The 18,226-nt window shown below is 42.7% G+C and overlaps 1 protein-coding gene across 1 annotated transcript in view; it reads left to right on the top strand.

Moving 5' to 3' along the window:
• gabbr2 (gamma-aminobutyric acid (GABA) B receptor, 2) overlaps positions 1-18,226 on the top strand; it is a 146,039-nt gene that overhangs the window by 29,296 nt on the left and 98,517 nt on the right. Inside the window, exon 2 of the mRNA XM_084032891.1 lies at positions 15,416-15,553. Within this exon, the coding sequence (XP_083889017.1) occupies positions 15,416-15,553 (138 nt within the window). The remainder of the gene's footprint in view (positions 1-15,415; positions 15,554-18,226) is intronic.

Genomic DNA, 18,226 nt, shown 5'->3' with positions numbered 1-18,226 from the left:
CAGTTGGATTAAGTCAGGTGGCACAGCAAGCAGTCTGCAATTCTGCAATTATTATATTTGCATTCAACATTTTTGTTCAACCAGAGTGTATTCAAGATCACAAGGAGAGAGTGACTTATTAAGGTGCTGGTTGATGGAAATGATCAGGGTCCAGAAAAATATGTCTGGAAAATGATGAGCATCACAATAATAGCTACAGATACTGTAAAACACTACAACGACATATGAGTGCATATATTGTCTTATTTTATCAAGTAAAATATAAGTTATAGGTTTACTCAACAGCAGTTAACTCAAAGTTCCACATCTTATCAAAAACAATCCTCCCCCCCGGGGAGGGGGGGCAAACGGGCTTTGGCCGGTTGTACATACGTCATCACGTCCTAATACTACACACACATGGCGTGATGTTGTTTTTAAGGAGCGCCGTCTCTGCTTATTTTTCTCGACAACACTCGACCTGCATCAGCGCATGTGCGCACGAGCGGATCTGTGCGAGCAGACAGCGCGAACGCAGCGGGTTTTGGACGGAGACACACAGCGGCATTTTTATTATGTAAAAATAAATAATAATGTAATGTAATAAAATAAATATTATGGACCCTATGGACCGGTTCCGCTCACACCACGAGTCTGAAGAGTGCAACAGCTTATCAAAATACAGTGTCAACTTTCCGTGTTTTCAAAGTAGAAAGCGACAAGTACACGGAAGAAGAACGTAGCGGGAGCGCGCGTCTTGCGGAGCAAGTCTGCTGTGCTGCGCGGAGGCGCTCCTAATGTAAATGATTATTGATTTATGAATGAATTGATAGGTGGCTTATTTTTGGTATATTGATTTTTTTTTTGGCCTGGCGGCAGGTCTCCTTGGCCTGGCAGGCCGCCAGGCCTGTACAATGGTAGGGGAAACACTGTACAATATTCACTCCTTATGACATTAAAATATGTCAGTCCAAGCCAATTTACTGCAGTAATTATTCTCTAAATTATTAGAAAATTAGGTTAACACCCAGTCGTGCTTGAAAAAAAAAATACCGTCAAATACCGTGAAACCGATATCATTTTGAAAAATACCGTGATATACATTTTTGGTCATACCGCCCAGCACTATAGCATACTGTATGTCAGTAAAACTGTCCTGGTGAAATCTGTACCTCCTGTTAAGTAGTTGTATGTTATGCATCCATGGGACTATGTCTTAGCTATTAGGGACCATGTGTGTTTGCTGGCTTTCCATCAGTGACACATCAGTCAGGAATATATGTTTCTCTCTTTCCTGCTTCACATCACACACACCAGCAACTTTTTGTCTCCCCAGTCTTGCAGACTCTTGGTTGAGAAACTGAAGGTGGCTAACACTAGTGGATTTATTTATGAGATGGGGTTCAATACCGGCTGCAGGCCTGTCTTTAAGGCTGGCCTCTTATAGTGTATTCTTATTGACAGTGTTTGCGGTCTTCATTAATATTACATTTTGCCAGCCTGACAGATAAGCATTCCCAGAGGACGGCATCGAAATAAAGTTTTCTTCTTCCACCAAAACATCCTCAGTGCTTTCATCCCAACTTTGACAGGAAGACAGTGATTGTTTTGGCAGATTTTCTGCTCTGGTTTAAAGGGATGCATTTTTTTTTTGAGAGGCTCAACTGATCAGTATGTGTAGAGAGGTTTGCAATTTTATCTTTGCTTTCTTACGGGTGTGCCCCCTGAGTGCATGAATCAGAGCTAGATTGGTTTGGTGAGTGTTTGCCTGGAGGTAGCTTTGATTTACTCACTTTTGGTCCGGCAAAAAAAAGTATCTTGCACCAGTGGTGACAAGAGATTTAAGTCTTTTCTACTGCTGGATCTCACACCAGCGCCACAAAATCAAAGTGTAACATTTAAAAAAAATGGCAGTAGACAGGCCAAGCTCCGAAGAGAATTATAAATAGAATGGATACATTGATTAGCATTATGTAATGCTTATTCAGCTGTGTGTGTGTGGTTTTCTTACATGTTAATTTAGAATGGGTAATTTGCACTCTCTTAAATTATTCAGGCACACACACACACACGCACACACACACACACACACACACAGGAGCACCATGATAGGGGATGCAGTCGCAAAGAGTCACTAATGATGACTTGTCCCTCGTGGTCCCATGGGTGGCTCAGTGGTCAGAGATTGGGACGTAACAATGGAAGACTATTATTGTGATCTACTCAATTATTCATCCGTAGATGAACTTGATACCCAGTGCAAGAAAGAGATCTTTGGGTTGACATAGAGCGTAGCTCTCACATGCCCAAGCAGGGGTAATGTCAATCCATATTTAAACGCGACTGTCATGAATTCAAAGAGCAAAGTTTCAGAGCGTTCACCTGCAACAAAGCCACAAGTCCTTTTGTGAAGTAGATTTAATGTCACTGATTTCATTCTTGGATGCGGGATAATGCAGACTTCTTTTTGATACATTCAATTTTAAGTGTGCAAAAGGTGAAGAGACCCTTTTGTACATCTATTTCCACACTTGTTTAAAGATACCACAGTTGCTCTTCCTTTTTCCGTATGCATGCCATTGTTTATCTCACCCTATTGTTCACTTTGTTCCTCCCCGTTCAACATGGAGTGGAGTGTAGTATCTTTGGTGATAACATCGCCGACCAGCCTGACTTTGCCAGTGGGAACCAAAACGCTCAGCTTGCTTTTGTTTTAAACAAACGACACTGCACGTTCCATACGTCACCCATTAACTCAGTCGATTGCTGCATTTTAAACCCATGAATATTCCCCTCCAAAAATGAGGAACAGTCATGAATCTAACTGCCAGAGATGGCAATTTTTTATTCCATGTTGTGTTTACATACCAGCAGAACCACCTTTGATGGGATTAGAATCACTAAAGATGTGCTTTAGCCGGCCTGGGAAGCTGCTAGCAGGGAGAATGTGCAGGGATTTATGCATTTTTGATGCAGCGTGGGGAGGAGTGGAACTCTAAAAAGGCTGCATGACCTACTTAGAGAGCCGTGGAATTCAGACGACTCGTCATGCCACAAAAAAAAAGAGGAGAAAAATCTTTCTCTCACTGTCTGCATGTGTTTGTCAGGGAGATGTATGCAAAGTGGGCTCTTTCACATGTTCTATTCTGCCTGCTGGTGTTGGTGTGCCAGCGACGTGACACACAAGTGCACACATGAGGTAAATTCATCAGCTTTTCCTTTTCTTTCTTTTTTCTTCATTTCTCTCTTTACTTTGCATTAATGTGTGTGTGTGTGTGTGTGTGTGTGTGTGTGTACGCTGCTCCATGGCTTGCATCTTATTTTAAGCCTTTCTGTCTGTTTTATTTAAAAGCCTCAGTAATAAGAAGCCTTCTGACATCCTGCAACACTTCTGCCACAGTCTACTGAGATGGCATCTGGCTGGCTGTATACACACACACACACACACTAACACACACACACACACACACACACCTTATAACCGCACAAGCATTGGCCTAACAACGGCTTCTCCCTCTGTCCCCATCTAAGGGAAAAATGCAGTTTTCTTTGCGACATGGCCTTGTACACAAATTAATTTTCCTTCACAGTCTAGCCCCTTCTCTCCCTCCCCTCTCACTCTCTTTCTCAGTAGCTATGGCAACACAGCGTTGCACGTCAGCTTCTCAAACGAGACAGCATTGTCCGATCGCTCGGGCCCGTCACATTTCTGCTTTACCGTCGCCCTGTAGGGTGAGAGAGGGAGGGAGGGAGACTCTTTCTCCTCGCCGTGATGTCTCTCCAGTCACCTCAATGCAGGCTGGTCAATAAGCGTTTCATTAGAAACGACAAGTGCTCACAGTCAATGCCCTCAAGTTGAATGTTTGTTTGGCCCGGAAATTAGCTATTGTGAGACAAGAGTCGACCACCTGGTCGGACGGGGCTTTATGTGTGGTTTGGTGATTGATGATTGTTTGTGGACACTGTTGGCATGGTCCCCAGCCTGGCTAAATATATGCTGGTTGATGAATCCGAGTGTGCGTGGTGTTTGTGTGCTTCTACATGTGTGTTGGTGGCAATGGACCTCCCAGTTGATGTGAAGCACTGCTGGTACAAACCAGGCACACACAGAGGAGCCCTGATTTATTATTATTTTCCGATTTTTTTCGCTCCTGATGGTCACAATTGTGGCGTTTCCTCCCTTTTGTTAGAAATAAATAATAACGCTATTCATCATAAAATGCATTTCCCTCCATCTCTTCATTTCTTTTGGATGTCATTATCCATTTACCTTCAGCAGCCACTCTGCGGTCCTCTGTGCTCTCCTGTCACTGGCTATTTAATCAATTTTCAGCTAATGTTAATGATTGATAAGCATGTTAGCTTGCCATGTTATGGCGGTCCACTCTTTCAAAGCACAGCTTTGAAAAATATGGTTAGCTGATTAACTGAGAAATTAATTGGATTGAGCAGAAAGCGGCAACGTTAACATCCAGAGGAGATGCGTTAACGATGCAATGCTCGGAGCCACAACCCTTCATATATTTAAAGCTCCTGGAGGCCAAGGCATGAGAGGAGAGGTGGGAAGTGATAGGGGAGAAAGAGTGAGACGGGTGACAGAAAGAGGAAGAGACGAGCAAGAACCTGCAGAACAGAGAATGAGTGACAGAATGGAAAATGATGATAATGATTGGTGATATAGAAAAAAGAAGCAGTGGCAAGGAAGCGAGGTTTAGAAAATGAAAGAGGGGTCCTCAGTCCAAACGGAGACTAGGCCAGGATTCCTGGGAGGCGGTGTTCTGCTGTAACAAGATTGATGTGCTTGGACAGAAGAATCCCTAGGCTGCAGAGACGACAGCCTGAACTGTGCTCTGCTCGATCCGATTTGCACACACGCAAGCAAACACACGCACAGACCTCCATGCACCCACTCGCCCAATATGACGGCCAGTTTTTGTGGAATCCAGGCCCACAGTCCACCATGCCTACACTTCCCAGACTCCCATCTGTCTTGTGTGAAAAAAAGGACAGGTGCCGCACTCCTCTCCGCCATAAAAGTTGTCAATTGATGCTCCTCCTAATCTGGAGAAGGCTGAGTAATCTGCCAGTGTTTGTCCTTTCAGACCTGACGAAATGTCAACAGCATTATCTGCCTTTCCCCCTCCTCTAAATGGCCATTATTAGATAAACAATAGTAGAAAGGACTACTGGCAATGTCATCCGAACACACAAGCCTAAACGTGACTTGTATGACAATCGTCGCGGGGAAAGTGCCCTTCCAAAAGACAATGTCAAAGCGAAACCAAGAAAACAGCCGTTTCGCGTTTCACATTGGGTATTAATGAAAACGTCACGCCAGAATGACTGACAGGGGAAGGTCTCCACAACAACAAAGTCAACCGCGGTTCCTTCTATCATTTAACGATGGCCATCTTGCCACTTCAACCTTCACAGAATAGACTTTAAATGTGTGTAGCAAAGGCAGGTTTCTAGTCGTGGAGAGCGCCACTCGACCTGTGAGAAGAGCTGTATAATGTCTTCAGGGGCTCTGCAGGGGCTTCGTCAAGTCTCAGGAAACAACCCTGATGATATCAACGAGGTTATCTCGGCTATGGGTTTAAAACAAACTGGGAGGCTGGAGTTTGAAAGACATAGATTTCTTTAATCGGGCAAGCAAGGTCTAATGAATACACCACCGAGTTGCATCATGGGAATTGTGTATCCAGCTTATTTGGAGCTAAACCTGTACTCGAGATTGAAGTCAAGATATTGAAGAAAACAATAGGCAGTGATGCAGTGCAGAGCAGCGTTGAAGTGAAATATCAGGCGCTCTCCAAGGATAGGGGGAAGTAGTCGAGGAAGAAGACAAACGCCATGACTTTTAATGGAAGTCAATGGTAATGATTGGTCTGAAATGCCCCCGAGGCACTCTATAAGTTAAAAGCCCTTCATTGATACATTGCTAAGGAAAAATCAAGATATCTTGGCCTCTATAGTTTTATTTGATCATCCCTGAAAAAAATAATTTACAGTTATGTTTAATTGGCTACTATAGAAATGTTTTAGATCGTTTATATAAGTTGCTTTCTTGCCGAGCATTTGATGAATAGATTGAAGACAGATCCGTATCTGTCCATTGGACATCAGGCTACAGCCAGTATGCTTAGCGTAATGGCTGGAAACAGGGAACAGTTAGTCTGGTCCGGCATAATACCCCCATAAAACCTCAAATCATCTTTTTTACACGTCAAACTAATGAGGTACACAACCCGCAAGTCCCGCGTGTTGGGACACGTTTCCATTTTCACATTTTAACCTTTATTAAGTGTACAAACAGCACTGTGTCCACCTTAGGTGGCAGACAGAGAGCGGTACCTTGCAAGCACATACTCGTGTGGAACTCAGTTGAAAAACCATCATCCCGTGCCAGCCCTTGCGTTATTGAGCAACTGAGATGATGCAGCCTGTCACGGTATCTAGTTTGTGTATGTTTCAACTATATGGTTTTCCCATCTCTCTTTCCTCCTAACCTTAATATGACTGATGGTCTCCATTGCACAGTATGAGGTAAACAGGCTTATAAAAAGTGGAGGCAGGGAGTTAAAAATGTGAATGCAAAGGTCAGCTTTTTTCCAGCAGGACTTACGCTGGAAGAATGTCACAAAGATGGAGAAGATGACAGTGGGGGAGGAAGGGAGAGGGGATGGATGGGGTCGAAACTTTCACACAGTTGTTGTCCATAAAGCTTTTATATCCATAATAGACAAGAAATATATGGGGGATTTGATGTGCTCCGTTATTATTCATTTTATGGGCTGCTTCAGTTCAGAAAAGCTCAATCAAAATCTAACAAGTATCTTGAAGGGTAGCAATTTTTTATTTCAAGTTCATGTGGGGTCGAGCTCTCAGTGATGGAATGGAGGGGAGGAAAAAAAATGTATGAGGAATGCCTTGAGTCAAAATCCACCACGGTAAATTTTGCAGCGGCAGACCAACCACGACTCCCCAAAATCAAGAATACTGAAATGCTAACAGACTTGCAGAAATGTCTCTCTGCAGTAGCCGTGGACATTTGCATATTACCAGACCGACTCTTAAAACATTTTTGCAGTCATATACTACTGTCTGTCTGTATCATCAACCAGCATCATCTTTGTCCCACCGCTTGCTCTCTTTGCTGCCCCGCGTTACTAGTTTCATCCATGGGAGAGAGAGCAGAGGACCTTCGGGGCTAGAAACAATTATCTTGATAATGGGCTCTCTTCTTCCCTTTCTTCTTCCCACTCTTCTATCCCCCTCTTCCAGTCCATCATTTACTAGGAGGCAGATATGCAAGCCAGACACCCCTGCTGTTGCTAAGAGCTCAATGATAGAATGCATGACATTTATTGGGGGCTTGAATTCTATTGGGCAGGTATGAAATAACCTTGTAATTCCTTCAAATATCTAAATTTTGACCTAATGGCCCCATGAGCTAAAAGTCAGGGAAGTTGTAAACAATTTATATTAAGTGAGACATGAATGTCCAAACAAAGTTAATGGCAATCTCTACAGTAGTTGTTGAGTCAGGGGATCTCCAAAGTAATTAAGATTTTGTACCATTCCATCTAAAAGTGGGTGGCACCTGGTCAAAAGTGATTATTGATGCATTTAATAGGAATAAACAGGATTGTGTCTGAAAACAAAATATTCCAACATTATGGGCAACAGTTAAATAGAGTTACAGTGGTATTGTGATACAAGAGACAAACCCTGCCTTCGAGAGCAGCGCTGCTAGCTTTGCAAAAAGCAGCTGACCCAATCGGAGCTTTTGTCAAGTTATTTCTGCGATCAACATGACTGGAGTTAACTGCTTTTAGAAACCCTGGCTTCAGTGTTGACTGGAAATGACAGCCGCGGGGGGAATATGACAGTCACACAAAACAAAAATGGCACTTCAGTTACATGGAACATTTTTCAAAAGGGATGTTTTGGCATTGGTGCAAATGATAAAATGAATGGTGGCTGATTTCAATTCGGTTGCTCAGATTTTGAGGCCTGGTGTTGTCATGGCTTGAATGGAAGGGGAACTCGAAATGTCTGCTGTTAAAAAGTGGACTCACTGTAAGGTCACTAATAACGGCAATCCATGCTAATCTCACTAGGAAACCAATTACAGAACTACAAAGCTAGTAGATCGAGAACATCGCTTCAGAGGCCATTCTCCTCTCCGCTCTTCTCCTGACTCCTGAGGGGCCAGTTGGCTCATTTTTCGGTGGGATTACACTTTGGACTGGTCCCCGCTCACGTTAGCGCGTAGCGTTCCAGCTGTTGCCGGGCCTCGTCAAAAAGCACAACAACCTGTAATAGGCTTAACACGCCGTCTGCTTCCTGCGCGGCACAGATTGCTAATAAAGGTGCAATGTGTTCATTCTGATTCTAGTACCACCGGCCAATTCAAGCTTATCTCGGATTCGGGAGCGAGGCCCCGATGTGTGCGTATTCGTTGACGACTGTGTTTTGGCATGCGTTTGCTGAAGGATGGTAGTTTTATCTTGTGTATGTGTGTGCATTGGGAAAGCATGGGGGAGTGTGTGTGAGAGAGAGACAAAAAGTGAAAAAGAGAGACTTGTCACCACCGAAGAGGCTTCCAGCGTGCCGTCATGGTTATCCTGGTGGCCATCTGAGCTCTCGAGGAAGCGAAAGGATAGATTGAGTGCAATAACAAGAGCCTGACTGCAGGGAGAGAGGAGGTAATGGAGGGCAAACAGCCATCAGCTTCAGCAACCCAGTCAGTCTGTCGCAGTGGATTTGAAATGCCAGTCTCTCCCCCAGACAAGTGGTGGGTTCCTCAATTTTTCTTCTTCTCCGCATTGCTGGCATACAATGTGAAGGGAACAGATTGAGAAAAAAAAACACAACTCCATCACTCCGACCTGCTCTCAATTTTACTTCATCCACTCTCTCTCAATCAATGTGTACTCTCCTCCTACACTCTGGGGCCCGCTGTCTAAATGGTACCACAAGGAGCCATGACGCTTGCTTCGTCCTCACCTCTTCTTCCTCCCGTTCCCTCTCTTCCAAGTATCTCACTTAAAGCTTTGGCTATTGCTTTTTTCCCCTTCTTAACATTGGTTCTTTAAGTCTGCGAATGACCTGCCAGCCATGTCTTTCTGGTTATTTAGAAAGAGAAATAAAAGGCGCGGTGGGTGATATGTTACACCCCAGTGGACCTCTCAATTGCCTCGGGGCTCATTGATGGGGAACAAATAGGTCTAGCTTCTTGAAGATCTTATGTCTCAGTGTGTAAGGATGGTAGCAGGCCAGATGAAGCTGCCACTGCGGAGGAGGAGGAGGAGTACATCAGCAGTTGGAGAGCTGACCTTAATTGACAGATGAACGACCCCAATGAACTCATGGGGTCTCTCCTTTATAAAATTGCTATTGACGCACTATTGCGACAGTCTAATAGACTACAATGCCCTTACGCTGAAATAGTAACACTTTACTAAATTGTTGCTCCTCCTTCCAACAGCAGTTGGTATTCACAGCCATGTTGGATTATTTTGGTTTGTACACAGGGAGATAGATAATCTCCTTTAGATCTGACCTATTGGCTGCACCCTGCTTACTCAGACTTTAATGCCAAGCATATGTTTTAGCAAACGCTGCATTCAGCCTGGCTCACATTTTCCCCTCCTGGCTTGGAGATGTGGAAGTAATCCAATGAGGAGTGCATGCAAGAGGCAGATGTAGCTTTTAGATAGGACCAGCTATTTGCATCTGCTGCACTGCTGCCGCACGGATGCTCCACACATCAGAAAAATGGCATATTTACAGCGAGCAGGCGGGATGGATGCATGTGAGGGGGCTCCGGCAGTGACAATGCTGTTTGTCTCTGTTGACAGTGCATAGATGTAAGTTACAGCACTGCCGTTTGTACAGCCGACAGGGTGTAGCAAATTATGGAGAGACACATAGTGTGTGTGTGTGTGTGTGTCATTTGTCCTTTGTGTTTTTGTAGTTTCCTAGATAGATATTCTTGCTGTGAAGCATTACAAAAAAAATCTACTGACTAAAGACTATTTGAATGGAGAAAAGTCACATTATTATTGCACACAGCTATATATATATATATATATATATATATATATATATATATATATATATATATATATATATATATACACACACACACACAGTATGCAGCCAATTTTATAATGGATGAGGCGACAACATGTAGACATCCAATCCTAACCTGTGATCATATTTTCTTGAGGATTTTGTCCTCAGTAATCACCTGTTTGGGTGGTCTTGAATAAATACAGTGTGTGAAGAGCAGATTGCTTCTGACATCAGATCAGGCTCCCTCCACCCTTTCTCTCTCTCTCTCTCTGTGTGTGTGTGTGTGTAAGTATAGTCGTGTATGTGTGTGTGCAGCACTGGGCCTCAGGTTGCTGATTTGGGCGCAGTAATTTGCCATTAGACGAGGGACAGGTGCAGCTGCCCCTGTTTGCGGCGCTAACAAGGCATTTCATCATGGTTAGCGCCACCCTGGTGCTCTGATCAGCTCTTGTTCTTGTCATCATCGCACACACACATGCACACACACAAACACACACACATGCACATGCACAAACACATGCAAACGCACAAACAAACGCACAAACACACACAGATGCACACGCACAAACACAGTGTGGACAAAGCTACACCGGGGGGCCACTCTTGTGGGTTCAGAACCCTACATTGTACTATGTTTTGTGGCTGACCCTGTGTAACTTTACTTTAGGAAACTTTCAACAAGTACCACCCATTGAATAATGGGTGAGCCTGAAAAAAAGATTGTCTTTGTTGTTTTTTTGGTTGTTTGAAGTAGTTTTCTCTTCATATAATGCACTGCATTGCATTAGAGCTGTCAATTTTCCTCTATAATAATATTCAAATTTCATTCCATATTTCTTTTTCAATATTCTAATTATATTCGAATATTTAATGCTCAAATTCAGCCTATTATTAATATTTACGACACTACAAAGGCTTATGCGTTGCCAATGCCATTATCAGCAATGTGGTTTGTTTTTTTCTGGTAGATTGTGATTCAGAAAACTTTATTGTTCATCTGATTCATGTGTCAAAAGCATCTGTTTATGCTGGTAGGCCGAGGCGAGGAGGGCAAGATTAGCTAATGTTAGAATTTTTTTTTTGAATAGTACTGATTTTTGAATGATATTTGATTCCTGAAGTTCATTCCAATAGCCCTACATTGATTCTATTCTTTCAGAGAATCTTAATTTATAAGGCCTGTCCCATGAAAAATGGTAATCTAGCTGTTAAACCAGATTTTGGATGTGTTTTGATCCTCCGTCTAGTGTTTTTTTTTTTGCTGTGATGTGCTTTGAAGTTATTTTCTGAAAAAAGCATGCTGACCTTTTTAAAGAGGTGCTTGTTTTCCAAGATGTTACAGAATTATAATTAAAAATATATAAAGGATGCAAATCATGGCATTGGAACGTGAGATAATTTGACATTGGGGCAGCTGTTTCCTCACATTTAGCTTAATTGAGTGTGATTTATCAGTTGCACAATAACAGTAGGCTAATGTCATCATGTAATGATAAATCAATAAGGATGAATCTCAGCAGCTTTGTGTAAAGGTCAGAGTGAAGCAAATGTCATCGAGACAATCGACAATTGTGGGGCCATTTTAAATAAACTCCTCCTTGGCCAGCTGTCCCATCAGTAATATCCGCTAGAAAGTAAAGGAAGCGGTGCAAACTCATTGCATTTTACAAATTTCAACAATCTCCTCCCATACATCCAGTGAGTGCAGTAAAACTTCACTCAGAATCCAGTGTGTGTTATGAACTGCAGGACATCATGCTGTGGTCACCTGAAGTACATTTTCTGTTTATGGATCTTCAACCTTAGACACACACACGCACACACACACACACACACACACACACACACACACACACACACACACACACACACACACACACACACACATGCACCTTCCTTGGCTGTCTCCCAAGGCGGTCAAACAGATTACTACGGGCGTTAACCCCATCGATCTGCTCCAAATGGCCTCCAAATGCCAGGGATTAGATTTCAGACTGGGGGATGAGGGAAATAAAACGCTGTAGTATTTCTTGCTGCTCAACTTGGGAGTTAAGTGCTGCGATGTCTTCCTCGTCATACTGGTTTTTCCTCATAACTGTCTGGGGGAAAAAAAACACGAAGAAGTTCTATTTGTCTCCCTTTAAAGCTTGTTTAGAGCAGATACCTTGGAGAACATTGGGATGTACGATTCAGCCTGTACCCGAACCTCTCAGCGACTGCTTGGGAATCCTTGAAAAATAAGCACATTTCTCAGCATTGTAGAATAAGGAAAGGCAAGCGACAGAAATAACTAGGAGTAGAGCTTCATTTTGCACGTACATGAATGGCTCATGTGCTGGGATGAAGTGATAAAAGATTGAAATATTCAAACAGTAATTTGAAAAAAAAAATAGCGGTAGATTAGATGTTTAAATGTATTATTTCGATAGCCGAGTGACTGCAAACCTGCAGGGCTCGCTGTGCAGCTGAGCATCACAGAGAGTCACTGAATCAATCTCATAGTTATGAATGACTCCATTGTGGTGTTATAATGGAGGACAGCTTTATAACACTGGGTTGCCTTGGCTTTATTAGTGCACGCTTAATATCAGGCTAATACCTCTTCACCACGCTCTTTCTCCCACTCTATTCAACTCCGTGTTTCTGGTCCTTTTCTCCCACTATCACCGTCCCCGTGCCTCTTTACTCTTTTTGTCCCATTATATTCCGTTGCCTCTCTGCCGTCTGTGCTGCTTTGTCTCTGGTATCAAGCCGTACAGTGTTTCCATAGCTGAATAAGTTTTGATTAATATCTGAGTGGTCGTGCTACCTAATGAGAGGCTAAATATAACCATGGCTACACCGGCCCCGCCGCGGCCTCCTCCCTCATCTCGAGCAAAAAGTGTGGATAGTCACACTGTTGGCATGACAACAAACCGGTCAAGGCTCTGTGATCAGTCACAACAGATTTTGTGCATGTGTGTGGCAAAAGTAGAAGAGGATGAATGAAGTGGGGGTTGAACGGAGAACGAGAGGAGAAAAGAACAAGATGGCTTTTTATTTTATTTTTAGCTTTACTTGAAGCTGCTTTGCTTTCTCACTTTTCCCTGATGAATTCCTTTGTCCACGAAAAAAGGTTTAGTGATTTCATTACTCATTGTAACTGAGAGATTCCATACTCACCAGACAAAATGACATATACTATTAGACATATACTGAAATGATTCGTTAATCAATTCTTCTTTTATGTCATTTTATTCTAACACATTGTTTAGTTCCAGGTTCTTCATTTTGAGGATTTGCTGCTTTTTTGGTCTTATTTTGAGGATATTTTAGGTGTTGGACTGGTTGGACAAAACAGATAATGTTTGTTGGGCTTGAGGAAATTGTGATGGGACATTTTAGAAACCAAATAAGTTTCTAAATTGATTTAGATTGATAATCAAGAAGATAATCAGCAGTTGACCTATAAGGAAAGTTGCAGCTCTTGGATGTGACCTCTGGGCCTGTTTGGTTCCCCATCCTCGTGTTTCAGATGCTGTAAAACAGTTAAATCTGCAGCAGAGGGAGCGAGCAACATAACCATACTTAACCACCTACACCACACTTTCACTCTATGTAATAAATCAGCTTAAACCTGCAACATCACCAAGCTCTATTGTTCTCATGTTGACAAGTTTAGTTGCCCACATTTCTTTTTCTATTGCATGGTTACCGATTGAGAGTCACAATCCTACGACCCGTCTTGTTATGACCAGCTGGAGAGAAATGAATGATCAGAATATGCAAATGGAATATCTTTTTTAATAGCCTGCTGTTTTATTCAGCCATGTGGCCGGGATAAGAAATCCCCACTGTGTCTAATCACATCCTCTCCCTACACCTGAGGCATATCTTGTCTATTTTTTGACTGACATTACAGCAAAACTTGTTCTCTGCCAGCGTGGATGTACATGCACAGGGGGGAACCTCGATCCCACCTGGTCTTCTACTTCGAACATCGAAAGGCAGAATCCTGACGACTCAAATCTATGATTAAATCAGTTCTGCGGACGGGTGAGCGCGATGCCGGGAGATGGCTGTAGCAGCTCACGGAGTGACACCACAAGGTTCTCTGTGTCCTCAACCTCAACATGCATCCTCATAAGATATAACGATGCATCACGCCTGCAGTAATGATACCCGCCACGCTCCTAACAAAGGCACCCACTGATCAGAAACAGTCTGTTTTTGGAGTCTCATTCCTCCACATTCGATTTTTGAGTTTTTCAATCTGTGCCGCGGAGGGCAGCCGCGCTGTTGTTCGGTGGGAAAATCTCATTCAGTCGCCGACTGATGGCTAACAAGGTCAAATAACTCTCCAGATGAGATGGAGTGCTTCAAAAGGCACAGACACACACACACACACACACACACACTCACGCACCACCTGCCAGTCAGTCAGTCCATCTATCTGTCCACCACAAATGGGAATACATCCTGAATCGAGTGGCAATAATAGAGGACTGAGGGTGGAAGTGTTTACCGCTGATGGGAATATCATTACAATGGTTGGAAATCAGGAAATCACAGCAAAACCAGTTAGCCAGCTCATATAGCAATCAATAGGGAACCTGTTTTTTTTTCTTTCTTCTCTTCTCTCATTTCGCTCTCTCTCTCTCTCTTTCGCACACACTCCTTTCCTCTGGTTGCTATAGTGATGTGAAATGGCTGCGTTCTGCAGCACTGGATCAGAGCGGGGGCCCCCGCTCTCTCAGCCTGTGAGATACATCGCTTTACACGATGGTTTCAAAACACACACACACTCACAAGGTAGCAATTACTGTATGCTAATATGTGCCACAGCGCTTAGAGATTATGAGTAAGTTAAATGTTATTTAAATGTCACATCGTTTTTCGGTATACATTCAAATAAACAGACACTAGTGAGGATGCTGCTTTCCGGGTGCATCCGTCACTGTATGTTGTTGTATCGCAGCAGTTTTTCTATTCCAACTGGTAATTATTGATTAATTGACTCACAGATTAGGCTATCGAGTACCGCCCCACTTCTGTGACTCAAACGATCTTACGTATTCTCTTAACGTAAATGAACAGAAATCTCAACTTTATCCATAAATAGTGTTTTGTAGAGGAGCGCAGAGTCTGTTTTTTTCTTTTCTCTATCCATTAATCTATTGATCTGTCTATCTATGCATATCTATGAACCCTCATCTTAAAATCCATATGTTTCTACTGTTTTTCTATTGTACCTCCTGGTTTTTACATACAAAACTAAGTAAAATGTCCTTTCTCTCTTTTCCTCGTGCCTCTCTTTCTATTCCCCCTCCCCCCCCCCCACTCTCACCCTCACCCCCCCTCTCTCTGACTGTAGTGTGACAACGCCAAGGGCCTGAGAGCCTTCTTTGATGCCATATGCTACGGTCCCAAACACCTGATGATCTTCGGTGGTGTCTGCCCCTCTGTGACCTCCATTATCGCAGAGTCCTTGGAGGGCTGGAATCTGGTGCAGGTAGGGTTCATGTTATCGTGTGTATGCATGCATGTGTCGTATGTACAGTATCCATGAGTCTGGGGTTTCTTCTGGATTCGGCATTATTGTCAGAAAACCTGAATTTGCTACTTAATTGAGTTTTCAAAAAAAACTTTTGTCCCTTAGAATTGCAGAGTAGGTCCTGGGATTTCAAAGGATTCCCAACGCATGGCTTAATCCTTTATTAACCTTGCCAGGGTGAATGTCTAATTGGCGTTGCTCTAATCCGTAGAATCCTCCCTCATTTTACTATCAGACAGAGAGTCAGAATGGCTTAAACCCGGTGCAGCACTGTCGTGTTGTTTTAAATTTGAGCTCAACTTCCAATAAGCATTTTGTATGTGAAGCAAAACGCGTTATCAAATCACAAGATCTAGCTGGGAATATTTGAGTTTTTGGGTCATTGGTATGTCATTCGTAGAGCTTGATGATTGCTCACTGTAGGCTTTAAACTTTTGTATTATCTAGTAAACTTCTGACCCCCTGACCAAAGTGGGGAAATGCCTCCTTCCAAAGAATACATTTCATTTGCTGTGAACCCTACAAAGGTTATCGGGCACAGATAAAAAAAAGGAAGAAAAAGAGTGAAGTCCGTGCTTGCAAGAGATAGCACACTTCAAGAGGCTGTATTTTGAACTGAATGTCACATAATACGGCTTTCTTCTGTTTGCAATTACTGCGAATCGGCTGCTTTTCATGTTTCTTTCTGCATGCTGGTTTTGTCAGGGTGAGTCAAAAGTGAAAAAGATCGGCAAGATGGAGGGAATGAAAAGAAGAGTCATTTTTTTAAATTTCTGTCTTCACATCCTTTTGCTGGTAATGATCTCAGTCTAGAAAGAGGGGTTCAAAGCATAGTTGAACTTAAAGTGCTCTTAGGTGTGTGTGTGTGTGTGTGTGTGTGTGTGTGTGTGTGTGTGTGTGTGTGTGTGTGTGTGTGTGTGTGTGTGTGTGTGTGTGTGTGTGTGTGTGTGTGTGTGTGTGTGAGAGAGTCTTTGTATGTGTATGGGCTCTCCTCTCTGTTTATTGGCTTGTTTGTCAGCGATTACCTGTGAGAAGTGCAGTAGCAATCTTCTGCTCTACAGAGCACTCTGCCTGGTACGCCGTGTTCCCCAGAGCACTTTACCAACCAGCCTCTCTTCACTATTAACACACAGACCAACACCTACAAATGCACGCCGGTTCAATCCTCAACACACATTCCGATGCTGTCTGAATACCAGACGGCAAATTATTGAGGGGAAACGTGAGGTAAATAGCTGAGGAAACACCTAATGTGTTCAAAGGAGTTGCCTTAAGAATTCACAGTTGTATTGAATGACGAGGGCAACTGTTGCTAAGAGTAACTGAATATATTTTTCTTTTTGGTGAATGAGCGTCAAGTTACAGAGAGGGGGGGGGGGGGGGGGTAGGGGGGGTTGAATCCTTCACCCCACAACATTTATGGGGCAACTCCAGGGGGATTTTTTAGAATTGTTGGAAATAGAGAATTTTTTCATGTTGATTTTTATAGGCCAGGCTTAACAAGCTCATCATTTCCACATCAAAACAGGGAGCTCGCTGATACTATCTACGGTAGAGATAACGGAGAGAACAGCCACTCCTAGAAAAAAAAGCGTAATCATACAACCATAAAAATAGCTTTCAATCAGCGCCGATGCCTAATGAAGTCAGCGTCGAAAGCCTCAACAAAAATAAACTCCCGCTGCGTAGCCCTTCATTACACTTTTTGCCCACCCTCAAATGCACATACCCATACTTAAAGCAGGTTTTAGTATCGGAGCCAATGAGCAGTTATGTTTGGGTAAGGGAGTGAAACAATGATATAAATATTAATAATACTAATTGAGAAGATGCAGGACGAATAAGAAGGAAGGAGAAATGGCTACAACCTTTAAGTAATGTTGAAGAGGATAAAAAGGAGGCACAGTAGAACAACTTTACAGGTTTAGTTATTCTTTCACCTTTATTTACTTTTGTCAAATTGTAATTTGATAAATGTATAATTTTAAAATGTTCAGCTAGGAGTGTTTCCTGGACTCCATTAGAATAAGTTTGAGGTGCTTTTAATTAAGGATAAACAAACACTAAGGAACACAAAGGCAGGTTTTAAAAAAAATATAAAAAATATTGTCAAACCCTCAGCCTGTGTGTCCATAAGATATCACTTTAATAATAGTGGTTAGCTGGCAGTGAATATGCTAGCAGATTAGCGATAGTGCTAGCTTGGCCTTTGAGGTCGTAGCTAACAATCCAGAAACTACCTTCTGCGTAATTTTTACACAAGACAATTCATGTTAGGAGACTCTGATTGCGAACCAAAGTATGAAATCGGATAAAAAAATGAATAAATAAATATATAATAAATAAATATATTCTCTGTCTGCATTCAGTATAGCTTGCCTGACCATCACCGCTCCCTCTCTCCGTGTGAATGTGTTGACTAACAGCAACCGATGAATGAAACGTATTATATACCTAAAGCATTAGATCAGAGGCAGACAGCATTTACCAGGTTCTAAAAAAAGGCCACCATCCGTCTGACACAGCTCAAGGCATGCAACACATACAGTACTCCACCAGCTAAGCTCCACTTGCCGGCAGCGTATTGTTAAGCTCTGTATACCCACGGATTGATCTGTTTGGGACACTTTC

Source organism: Eutrigla gurnardus (genome assembly GCF_963514095.1).
Source record: "Eutrigla gurnardus genome assembly, chromosome: 17".
Taxonomy (NCBI): domain Eukaryota; kingdom Metazoa; phylum Chordata; class Actinopteri; order Perciformes; family Triglidae; genus Eutrigla; species Eutrigla gurnardus.
Note: the sequence above shows the minus strand (reverse complement) of the source record. Positions and strands in the feature narration are given on the sequence as shown.